At 27.1% G+C, this 12,663-nt stretch overlaps 1 protein-coding gene across 4 annotated transcripts in view; it reads right to left on the bottom strand.

Moving 5' to 3' along the window:
* The window catches only part of LOC119677503 (nuclear receptor coactivator 7-like), a 116,248-nt gene that overhangs the window by 38,108 nt on the left and 65,477 nt on the right, over positions 1-12,663 (bottom strand). For all 4 annotated transcript variants that reach the window (XM_038088871.1, XM_038088872.1, XM_038088873.1 and 1 more), the window contains one exon: positions 3,971-4,074. In XM_038088871.1, the coding sequence (XP_037944799.1) occupies positions 3,971-4,074 (104 nt within the window). The remainder of the gene's footprint in view (positions 1-3,970; positions 4,075-12,663) is intronic.

Below are 12,663 nucleotides of genomic sequence, written 5' to 3'. Positions count from 1 at the left end.
ATATTGTTGTCTGATAATTAAAAAAATAACTGGAATATTCTATATTTTATTTTGCATTTCTAGATAAATTTAATGTTTCTTTCTTATACATATACTTCACGGTTTCTACTTCAGTAGTTGATATGGTTAAAATTGACGAATTTTATTTTGATTTTCTTAATTATTTTACTAATTCACAACGAACTATTCTAGTAACTATTTTCTGTTTTTAAAGTTGTAAGCTTATGTCGGATAGTCAAAACTATGGTTAAATGAATACTCATTACAGTAAAGATCTTAATATGTATAATTTAGGAAGTTGCAGCATTCTGAGAAATGAAGTGTATGAAGTTAATAAGATTATATCTTATAATATAAATAATAATAAAAATTTCAGTTTCGCTTCTATACTCATTACAAAATATTTTAAAAACCTCTTGTAACATATATTAGCATTATTCAACATATAATATTATTTACTAACAGTCAATACTGTCTGGACTATTAACCCGCTTTAATATTTTTGTCATTATATTAATTTTTTTTAACTGCATTTGTTGTTTGCATTTAATAATTTTATATATTATTATTTGTATACAAAATTATTAATTTTGTGGTATAGTTTTGGCAGTATATTATGATAATACACCTTCTGCTCAAAAAGTATCCGGATTTTGTTGTTTGTTAACTACTCCTTAAGTAATAGACCTTTTCAAAAATTTTATTTTGTTATGTTGGTAAACCCTTTCTTGACATATGGCACAAATTTGAGCGCCATCTGTCAATTAGTTTGTTTACATCAGCTGTTAATGTGAGACTACCTCAAGTGCATTTAGCGATTTTTACTATGGAAAATTCTTGTTGTACGCGATTTGTTGACCAAACACCCCAACACTGTCATCGCTCAGGCACCATATTCGCCAGATCTGGATCCGTACGACTTTTTCCTGTTCCCGAAACTCAAATTGCTCCTTCGTGGTAAGCGTTTTGATTCGATTGAATCGGTAAAAGAGAATTCGCTGAAGGAACTAAAAGCCATAGCTTCACGGGCCTACGAAAAGTGTATTGAAGATTGGGTTAAGCGTTGGCAAATGTGTATCGCTTCAGAAGGAGCATATTTTGAAGGAGATAAAATTAATTTGGAATAAAATTTAAATTTATGTATTTTATTAATAAAATCCGAATACTTTTTGAGCAGAAGGTATGTCAAACAGAATTGTCAACTAATGCATTATATCCTTATTTTAAGGTTTGTAGTTTTAATTTATGGACTGGGTACTTGTTTGAATAGCAATTTTTTTAATGAAATTGCTATCTGTGATGAGGCTTATTTTTTAAAACGTTATATTTCCTAAAGTACCTCATTTATTTTCTCTATGTATGAAACACATATTACAATACATCACATAATCTCACTTTGGATAAAATATTTTTTATTTATTGTAGGACATATTGAATCAATGCACAACATGATAATCTCACTTTATCTTAAATTCTTTTTAGTTATCTAGAAATATACTAAAAAAACTTGTAGTGAAGCCATAACTTATAGATAAAACGTTTCGATATATAGAAACATATATATTGATATTTCTTAAATTTTTTCATAAAATAAAAATTTAAAATAAATAGTAAAGGTGCTGATACTATTACAAAATATATTTGATTGATGCCCATAACTGAAGTGGTATATTCTATATTAATATAAAATTAAATTAATTGCTAAATTTATTATGAAGTCACAAAGCTGCCATAACTCTATTGTAGCTTTTTCTCAAACATTATGCACTTAGATGTCAGTGCCTAATATCTCAAAAATGTATGAGAATTTTTAAATTCCCGCTCTTATCCAATCGGTAAATTTTTTTTATTTTTACGCTGGCTACACTATTATACACATTCTGTCAAAGTTAAACGCATAACGTACGATTAGTTTTTGTTTAGCGTCTATACAAAGAGGTCAAAAAATTTTCGTGTGGCGATTTTTAGCTGAATTTCATTTAAAAAAAGCGTCGATGTGATGTAGCCAAAGAGATGATTCCCAACGCAGGTAGTGACCCCACATTCATCGAGCGCATCATAGCTGGTGATGAGATATGGGTCTATAAATTTAACATGCCCACCACGGTTGCCACTTATGGTACTTTAGTACCAAAATTGATACTTTTTTTTTCGTTTGGTACTCATGTTCAAAAAATGGTACATTTTTGACGACCCAACTTTATTGTGGATATTTCCAATTAATTTTTTTTATAAATGCAACTTTGCACTATTTTATATTTTGTTCATTTATAACACTATGAAAAACACAGAACGAAAAAACAAAAAGGTCCAAAAAAATGTTGGACCTTTTTTTACAGAAATGGTACCTTTTTAAACCAATTTTGGTACAAAAAAAAATTTTCAAGTGGCAACCGTGATGCCCACGAAACAACAATCGACCGAATACCGAATGGTGCTTCGAAGGTGAGCCGAAACCGAAAAGAGAACGCCAAAGTCGATCCAAAATCAAGGTTATGGTGACTGTTTTCTTCGATATTCGTGATGTGGTGCACTATGAATTCCTTCAAATTCCTTCCTAAACGGTCAATAAGGAGTATTATTTGGCCGTTATGCGTCGTTTGCGTGACGCCATTCGCAAAAAGAGGGCAGATTTATCGAAGGAAAACTCATGGATTTTACATCACGATAATGCACTGGTTCACACAGCGTTGGTTGTGTCGCAGTTTTTGACCAAAAACTCCACCAATATCATCAACCAAGCACCGTACTCTCCAGATATGGCCCCGTGTGACTTTTTCCTCTTCCCCCGACTCAAATTGCCATTGCGAGGACCATAGACGCGTTTTGAGACCATAAAGGCCATAAAAGAGAATTCGCTGCGTGAACTTAAGGGCATACCTTCGGCAGCCTATAAAACTTGTATGGAAATTTGGATCAAGCGTTGGCATGCATGTATTGCCGCAGGAGGAGAGTACTTTGAAGGTGATAATAAAGAATATTATTAAAAATTAAAATTTTGCGTTTTTTTTTAATTCTCGTTCTTTTTTGATCATAAGGAATTTATTGAAACCTTAAAAACATATCTCAAACAAAATTTTTAATGTTTTTATCGACTAAAGAATTTTCAAAGTTTAGAATATTTTTCATTATTTTTAGGCTGACAAATATTTGTGATATATTCGTAAAGAATGTTACAGTATGTATGCTTAATCTGATGTGCTTATTGACCGAATCAATCAAAATAAAAATTTTAATAAAAAAAAAGAGTTCATAATTCTCATACTCTTTAATTTATTAACACCATAAATTTATTTGTTGAAGATCAATTATGGTGAAAGTCATTCGCGGCTACAATATATTCATCTAGATGTGTTGTCGAAATATAAATCCATCCGAAGTTTCACATCAGTTTTTAGTAATTGAATTTTTTTTATATTAAACCATATAATAAATTAATTAAAATATAATTATAAAATTATTTAATATAATATAAATATATTAAAACAAAATTAAGTAAAATGAATTACATTTTCCTAATTTCATTTGATTGTTCTTAGCTTTTACAATTATAGATAGGGGAGTTATATAAAAATTTGAGCTTATCAGTCATTCCTGTAAATTCCTGTAAAGAATTTAATGTCCTTAACAATATTCTGTCTTAAAGCTATTGGTAAGGTCCAAGCAAAATCCTAGGTTTTGATTACTTTTACTTTTGGAACCACAAAATGAATAGCCCTGTATAATCTTATGTATGTAAACATAACTTATTTGATTGAATATTTCATCACAATAACAATCTCATGTTATTTGTTTTATGAAATAAATTGAAGAAGTAATTTACTTATTCTGTTTAATTTACTCGTTATTATTGAATTCTCATTTTTTAATTATGCATATAATAAACAAATATCTTTGCGTTAATATATTAATTTAAAATAAATTAAAAAACTATAAAAATAATGATGGTGATGAAATTCACTTCACTTACTTGATAATCTGTCAACACTCTCGAAACGTCCTTCCACTTTGGAGCGTAATGAGTCCAAATCGAAAGGCGCTGCTAAGCCATGATCAACACTGCGTGATTTGCTCCTATAAAAAAATAGACGAAACGAAAATTTAATAAGAGATTAAATCTTCAAAGATTTATTTCTTTTTATTTTTGAGTTGACTTACAAGTAAAATAACCGCAAGTAAATTTTTATTTAAATTAAAAAAATTATCTATACTGTATTTAAGCTGAAATCATCCATTTTTATTACACTGACGATTAATTGATTTATTTTTCTGCCTTTAAGAGGCAACAAAAAATGCGAAGATTTTAGATACAATAAACAAAAACGTTTAATCGTTTTTTAATTGATTTGTTTATGACTTCAAATGAAGAAAAATGTTTATATTTGTTTAATTTGAGTTTAAAATTTTTTATGCCTTTTTTAGCAAATTTTTTTAATTTTTTTAAATATTTTATTTTCATTTTTATTTTTATTTATATTTTTAACTTTAACCTTAGCTCACAGTTTGTATTCGTATTCATCGTTAGCAATTTAGTGTGCAACTTTTATTTGTTTTTTTTCTCAATGTTCAAATCTCATTTAAACATTTTACAAATGTCCTTAAAATATTTTCCTTGAATGCGTTGAAACACGATTTAAAACTTTTCAAACGTTTTAGGTCAAATCAGGTGTGAAAATATTTAAGGAATTCACTAGTAACTCAAATAAAATTTGATTCCATATAAAAATGTGCTGTTTTGTTAGTGAGCATTTGATTTGTGAAGTTTTCTACTTTTTACTCGTTTTTTTTTTTTTATTTTAATTTTTTCTATTTTAAATGAAAATACCAAAGTTGTTAGTGGTTTTGTCAGCAAAAATTTTAATTTCCTCTAAAATTTCCGGTAAAAGTATTTCATTTTGTGGCATTTGTAATAAAAGTTGAACGTTTCGTTGCACATGAAGTTGTCAAAAATCTTTTAAGAATTGTTGAATTACAAAGAAAAGGAAACCGAAATCGGGTTAAAAGCGTAAAATTATAAAAGCGGATTTCTATGTGAATTTGAAATATATAAAAAAGCATAAATTATTCTAAAAAATAAAAAAATTTGAAATAAAAATAGTTTAAAATGCGCGTATATTTCTTAAAAAAGTAAGTACTTCATAAAATTTGTTACGATTACTGCATTTCATATCTGATGCATTTCCTGCAGTTAAAAGGAATACCTTTTTGGAACAAAAAAACGTAGAAATTCTCCAAAGGAATACATAACACATTTTATATATACGAGAAAATAATTATATTTAGTACAATTTTCTTGTAACAAACCGGGAAACCTACTCGATTGCTATCTTAAAAAGATAGCAATTTTAGTCAACTTTATGCACTATGTCATTAGAGCTTAGTTTAAGAGATATCGTGCTATAAAATTTACAATTTTTTACATGAAAATCAGAAACAGTCAGCATTAATATTCGTTAATACTTTAGGGAGAAGTACCTAGTAGTTCAGTTCCTTATTCTTGGTTAACTTTAAAATTAATTTTAGTGTTAACTAACAAATAAATAAACAAATAAATCAGAAACAGTCAGCATTAATATTCGTTAATACTTTAGGGAGAAGTACCTAGTAGTTCAGTTCCTTATTCTTGGTTAACTTTAAAATTAATTTTAGTGTTAACTAACAAATAAATAAACAAATAACTATTCATTGTTTGTGTAATCTATGTAAAAATTACATATTCTAGTTGGCACTGGATCCTTTCGAATTGATCATGAATTTCCAAATAATTCATAAAAGTAAATATACAACATAAAAAACATCGGGTCTTACGAAATTTGTTTCTTGCCGCGTCTAAAGTAGACCGCATCGAATGCAATACAATTATGCATAAGGTTGATCCATTCCTCCATATGATTTTCGTATATTGATTTATGGTAGGTATGATCTTTAACTCCATTTCCTACTTTTCTTAATTTTAATGACTTTCTCTAATTAGTGATTTTAGTAGTCATAATTATTCTTATTAATTTGTACTATTAAGACGACATCACCAATCTTATTTTAAAACTATTTTAAAAACTGTATTATATTGTTTTATTTGATTCTTCTAATTAATCTGACTATTTTTATTATTATTATAATTATTAAAATTTTTATTAAAATTTTATTGAAATTGCTAAAATTGTTAAGTTTAATTAGCATATCTGTTTTATTTATTGTATTATTTTTTTATGTTAATCCGAAAACAATAACAATTTTTATAATTTAACAATATATACACTTCTTTATTTACATTTTGCAAATAACTTTATTTTTAAAAATTAAGTAATTTATATTCTAAAGGTGCTAACTATATAGAATTTGTAAAAAAAAATACATCCATAACAGTGGGCCGATTTGACAAATTAATTAAAAAAATTAACTTAAGATTTACAATTTCAAATAACTTTTCAGGTTTTTAATGTCGGCTTAAAAAATTAATAAATATGAAAAAAGAAAAATATTTAATTACCATCTATAGAGTAATACTTTGTTTGAATAATACTAGTTTACTAATTTTCAGGATTATTCTAATGTTAAACCTGACTTAGAGGTTAGAGTCGAATATGGTATTAAAGTCAAAAAATTATAGCCCTGTGGAGTTGGATGTGGTGCTATGAGTGTATAACCCTGTGGTACAGTGTTGTTTTTGATTTTAAATAATTCAATATGAATGTAAACTTAAATCAGTTACCCACTTTTATTCTAGGCATCGGGACAAAATTTAATTTAGAATAGTTTATTTTAAGCGATACGAATTTCATGTCTATAGCAATTTTGTTACGAATAAATGTAAACAAATTTTTATCTTAGTCTTCTTTCCCCAAAGAACGAAGTCTAAAGTCAACCGTTTTAAGGAAATATGTCAAAAATTTTTTATTTTAATCGAAAATACATCAAATTAGGGCAAATATATCTGAGAGAAAAATACGTATATATTTTTTTGTACTAAGTTTACTGAAGACACAATCATACCTTACATTAATTCTTAAAAATTTTAATTTTTGTACTTGAACTCGTTATATTCTAAAATTTCGATGTCAAGGAAAAAAACAGGTTGCAGATTTGATCTTACCGATCTTAGATTAACCTAGAATCATTTAAAAATCAAAAAAGAGTATTTGGTCTGGTAGAGTAAAAAATTATGATATTTGATATTGTTAAACTCCTATAAAAATAATTTTGATGGTGTAAATATAATTGTTTTTATTTGTTGTTATATAGGCATATTAAGTCTTTATAAGAAGCTTAAATTATATCAATGTATTTGCATGAATGTAACTCAACTCCACTAAATTAAGTTGATTTATTATATTAAATGGCGGAAAATCTTGTATTTATATACTATATTACATTATCATGAATATATTGCTTAATATAATTGCTTTATTCATATGATTAAATTGGTAGAAGTAACAAATTTTTTGGAAATAATAAATAAAAGATAATCAATTAAAGATAGCGTATACCTAAAGTTATAATAATCCAAATAGTTTATTAACTTCAGATAAATCAGTGTTCCTCTACTAATATCTTGAATGAAAAACTAAAAAAAATTCTCACATAAAAATATTTACGTTATTCTATAATATAATTGTAATAATACATTTAAGAAAAATTTTGATTATGAAATATGATTATAAACTTTAAAAAATTAAGCTAACATTTTTTGTTATAATAATCTACACAACTTCAGATCCAATCCCACCTTTTAGGTTTACTTATGGAAAAATTGTTTAAGGTCTAAAAATGAGTACATTTTGAGATCTACTAGGAACTTTAAAGAAGTTTTAATAAGTTCGAAGAATCATATTGCCAATATATGCTATACTATTTTATGATCTAGCAGTAGTAGTAGAAGTAGTAGTAGTACTTCTTTTTATCAAGTATTTGATAATTAAGTTACATTGTATTAATATTTGTGAACTTTTGGTAATGATTGATATGATTCTATTTCTATTATAATTTTGAGATTTATCCACTTTATATACTTTAAAGAATTTTAAATAGGTTTTAAGATTCATACTGGCAATACGTATTTGTAAAAGATTCTTATATTGATCTATGATGTGGCCTATCTATTAAAAGTATAAATAAGATTCGTGAGTAGAAATATAAATATTTAAAAAACAATTTGATTTTATATAAAAGCTACCATAATACGTCTTATTTTAGTCGAGAGACACGTCATTTATAAAAACAGTATTTGTTCTCAGATTCATAAAACACTTTGAGCAGCATTTTTGTATTAGACTCTTTAAAACTTTTAAGGCTATAATGATGAAAAACATGTTTCTTCATAAGTTTGCTGATGGTTACATGTCTTCTTCCTCGGATTAAATTAGATTATTCTATTCAACAATTCAGTTCTGTAAACTTGATATATTCAATCTTAGTAGAATTTAAGTGCTTTATTTCTTATCTATTGTTTGACTGTCGGAATGCTTATATCTTTATGTAAATCAGTATTTTGTATGTACCACGGGGTCTCTATTAATCTACGAAGTGTGATATTTCATAATATTTGAATTTATTTTATTGTTAAATTTAAGGAAACAATGATAATTGTAAGTTTAATTAAGAATTTGTATTAAATTCGAAATGAGTGTAACTTTTTATATTACCAGCACTTCAGTTAAACGTTGGGCTTAGAATAGAAAATATTAATCAAATTAATTTTAATTTCTGTATAAATCAAAATACTTTAATAATAGCAATCTTGTTTGAGCTTCACTTTCTTCTAATAATCTTACGTCCAATATAATATTTTTCTACTAAAATTCACATAAATAATATTAGATATTAAAACTCTTATGCGCAATAGCACAACCACAAATGTTGTCATTAAACGTCAAAAGGCCATAATTAAAAGATATATTTCCTACGTACAACATCTACAAAGTGGTGCTGTAAACTCGTTTATTAATATAAGACAAAGTATCTAACTCCGCACAATGTAACTAGTCAACAAAGTTAAAAGTGGGCGTATTTTGGCGGTTCTTGGCCGTATAATTTAACATCGCCAATTCACAAATATGCATTTGATTTATTGAGTGTGCGTAAGCCTGCCGTTAAGCATATTAAAATGATTATTAGATAAAAAGAATCCAGCAAAAAACCGAAAAAAAGAAGAAATAATTCAAAAGATTTGGGCATAGCAAAAATATGCGCTTTTTAATATGTACAACGAGGCGTATACGTAATTAATAGTCTGTGAATGCGTTAAGTGACGTCGCATCGGTTTATATATACAAATTTTACATAGACAAAGCCGATAAATTATGTATGCAACACAATTCCGAGTAATAAAAATGTTTAGAATACCATAAAATAGTTTGTCTAGTGCGATTCAAAAGTTGTTGAAATATTTAGTCAATTTATTTATTTTTGTTTGTTTTCATCGACATGTGTCTATAAGTTACTTCTGTATTTCATTTTAATTTATAATTTTTTTATGTACTAATACGTTAAAAACCAGGATGTAACAACGACTAAATAATTACTGAATTCTAAATACACTCATCATGTTGAAAGTCCGGAAATAAACAGTTGTGAATGAATCTAAACACTGTTGGGAATTATGAAACTTATTATAGAGAGAAGACTTATGTTGTAGGTAAAATATTAAATGCGGAGTCATGTGAGAATAGAAATGCTTATTGGAATTAAAATACTTTAATTCATTTTGTTAAAAATATGTGATTTGTGATTTGAAAGTATGACACGATAAAAAATTGTTATAAATAAGTAAATTGTTAGTCATAGCTAACTTAACATCTGAACTTAAATATCTGAAATTATAATCCTATCCTACCACATACCTTAAGAATAGGTAGTGTAATCAATAAAGAACGCAAAATCTTTGGAGAAGAAAACAAAATGAAACCATTGAAAAGTTTGTCTTTAAAATAGTAAGCCTGCTATTGCAATAACAAACTAACTATATAAGGTTAGTAGGGGCTCAGTGTTTTAAAGAAAGCTTCAGTCGTGCGCACATAATGCGAATTTTTAAGACGAGATGCGACTTAATTTTTTTAGAAGGAAAATACAATAGAAACTGTACACTGTGTAACCTCAAGGAAAGGGAAAGCATACAGCACTTCTTAGGCCGCTACTAGGCTACTAGGATTTCTGACATAAGCAAAATAGTTTCAGGTTGGTTAATAAATTGATAAGATTTTCTATATGTGGTATCAGAATAGGACAATTTAGTCTATAAACAAATCTATGTTACCAACGTAGCTTGAACGAGGTTACTAGGTTTTCTGATATAAGCAAAAGAGTTTCACGTTGGTTAATAGTTCGATTATAGTTCCTATATGCGCTATGAGAATGGGGTAAATAAGTCTATAAACAAGTCTATGTTACCAACGTAGCTTGAACAAGGTTACTAGGATTTCTGACATAAGCAAAAGAGTTTCACGTTGGTTAATAATTCGATTAGAGTTCCTATATGTGGTATGATAATGTGGCAATTTAGTCTAATAATGCCGGTTATTATGTGATTGCAACCTACAACAGTTAATTTCAATTTACTAACCAATGTAAATATTTAATGGTATACAATATGTTGAACAATACGTATTTTCTAAGCTAATGACGACAAATTTTTGTTTAAAATATGAGAAATATATTGTTAATAAGCTTTTCGTGGCATCGAATATTGGCAACATTCACATAGATAAGCGCATAAAAATTCAACAGCTTTGCTGTTTGGTCAGGCCGAGCGAATGGAAGAAAGTGCTGCGGGTAGAAAGGTGTTTGATTCGGTAACCGCACGTGGAAAACGTGGTAGAGAACTTCCGCATTTTCGGTGGAAGGACCAAGTGAGCAACAATTTGGGGGCGCCCTATACTACTAACTGATGACAGCAACCCACTAATTGGACTTGCTGGCGTAAGCTACTTGATGCGGCCAAGGACAACTCACGTCTGTATTGTCTGTATCTAAGTAAGTATATTCTATTAAACGAATAGATGATTTCGATGATATGACATTATGGTTATGGCGGTATCAGAATGAGTTGGATGATCAGTTTAAGAACTCAGTTGTTTAAAACTTAAAAAAGTTTTGGTATTCGAAAATTTTTATAACATTCTTTGAAATTCGAAATAGATTTCTTATCATAAGCCAAAAATAATTTTTAACTAAAAATGAATTTATGCAACCATAAATAAAAATTTAATAAATCATTATGTTATATAGAAATGATGTTGCTCAAATTTTCAAGCATGTAGGTGTATGTTCAATATCCATATCTCTTCCCATACATTGTATTGCCACATATACATTCTATTCTCATACATCTTATTGCCAATTTGTTGATATTATATTATTTATTTCGATATAAAGGCTGATATATTAATTTAGTTAAATTGGCAATTTTTATAATCATTATTATTCATAACTCTTAATATTTAATTTAAATTCAAAAGATCTAAAAAAAACAAAATTATTAATAAATTCAATAAATTTGCATACGCAATTAAAAATGTTTGTCGCATGTAATGCACATTGAGTGAAAAACATATTTTTCAAACAAATTTACGGAAACTCATAATTAAATGAATTTTAATTACAGTCAAATGCTATCAAGTTTAATTTACAAAACGCCTACATTACACTGTAGACGTCTTCCCTGTATGTAAATAAATTGCTTTTGAAATACGGGCCCAAGGCGGCCTATGATTAACTGAAAATTTTACATAAATATTAAAAATTTTTCTTTTTAATACTTGAGGCTAATTTTTAATGATTAAATTTGGTAATAAGCCTTGCTAAACATATCTTAAGTATTCAGATACTTTGTTTTTTTTTTGTGCTGATTGTGGGTATACATTTATTTAAGTAACTACTTCTACATAATAAAGAATTTGCCAATGCGTGTATATGTATGTAAATATACGCCTCAGAATGAAACAACTGTATTTATTTAGAACTAATTAGTTTTTTATTTGTTTAGTAAAATTTTAGCTTATTTGCAATGCGTGTACTCTTTAGTCTCACTTAAATTGTGAAATTTAAATATAAAAATTATAAATACAACAAAATAAAAAAACAATTAATATCAAATAAATTTGTTATTTAACTTAAATTCTTTTTGTGCTAATATTGATCTTGAATATTATTTAGTAAGTAAAAGATTATGAAATATTTAAAAATGTGTATTACAAATATCAGTAAAGCAAATAATAGAAGTTAAATATTAAAATATATAGAAAAAAGTGCTAACTAACTGCACTAAAAACGAGTGGAATGAGTAAAAATGAGTAGAAATGAGTAGAATAATTGTGAACCATTTCTATTCTCCATGTTTTAACATTTTGGAAGTCAAATGTCTTTGTAAACTCATGTCATAAGTCACAAATATAAATAGTTGTGTAAAAGATATTTATAGATATGGCATATGTAAATGAAATCTACAAATCATACATGTTAATACATACATACATACATATTTATCGATAAATATATTTCATTTATGGGCGGGTCCACGGGTCCACAAGTTCAAATTTCTTACAGGTAATAAAATATTTTCCATTTATGGGTTGCTCCAGATATTATTTACTTTATATTTTTTTTTGAAAACTAAAGTTCAATTTCTTTCATGTAATAAAATCTAAAGCAATAATAATACTTTTTTAT

The sequence above is a fragment of the Teleopsis dalmanni genome, chromosome 2 (genome assembly GCF_002237135.1).
Source record: "Teleopsis dalmanni isolate 2A chromosome 2, ASM223713v2, whole genome shotgun sequence".
In the NCBI taxonomy this organism is placed as follows: Eukaryota; Metazoa; Arthropoda; class Insecta; order Diptera; family Diopsidae; genus Teleopsis; species Teleopsis dalmanni.
This window is presented reverse-complemented; position numbering and strand designations above follow the sequence as displayed.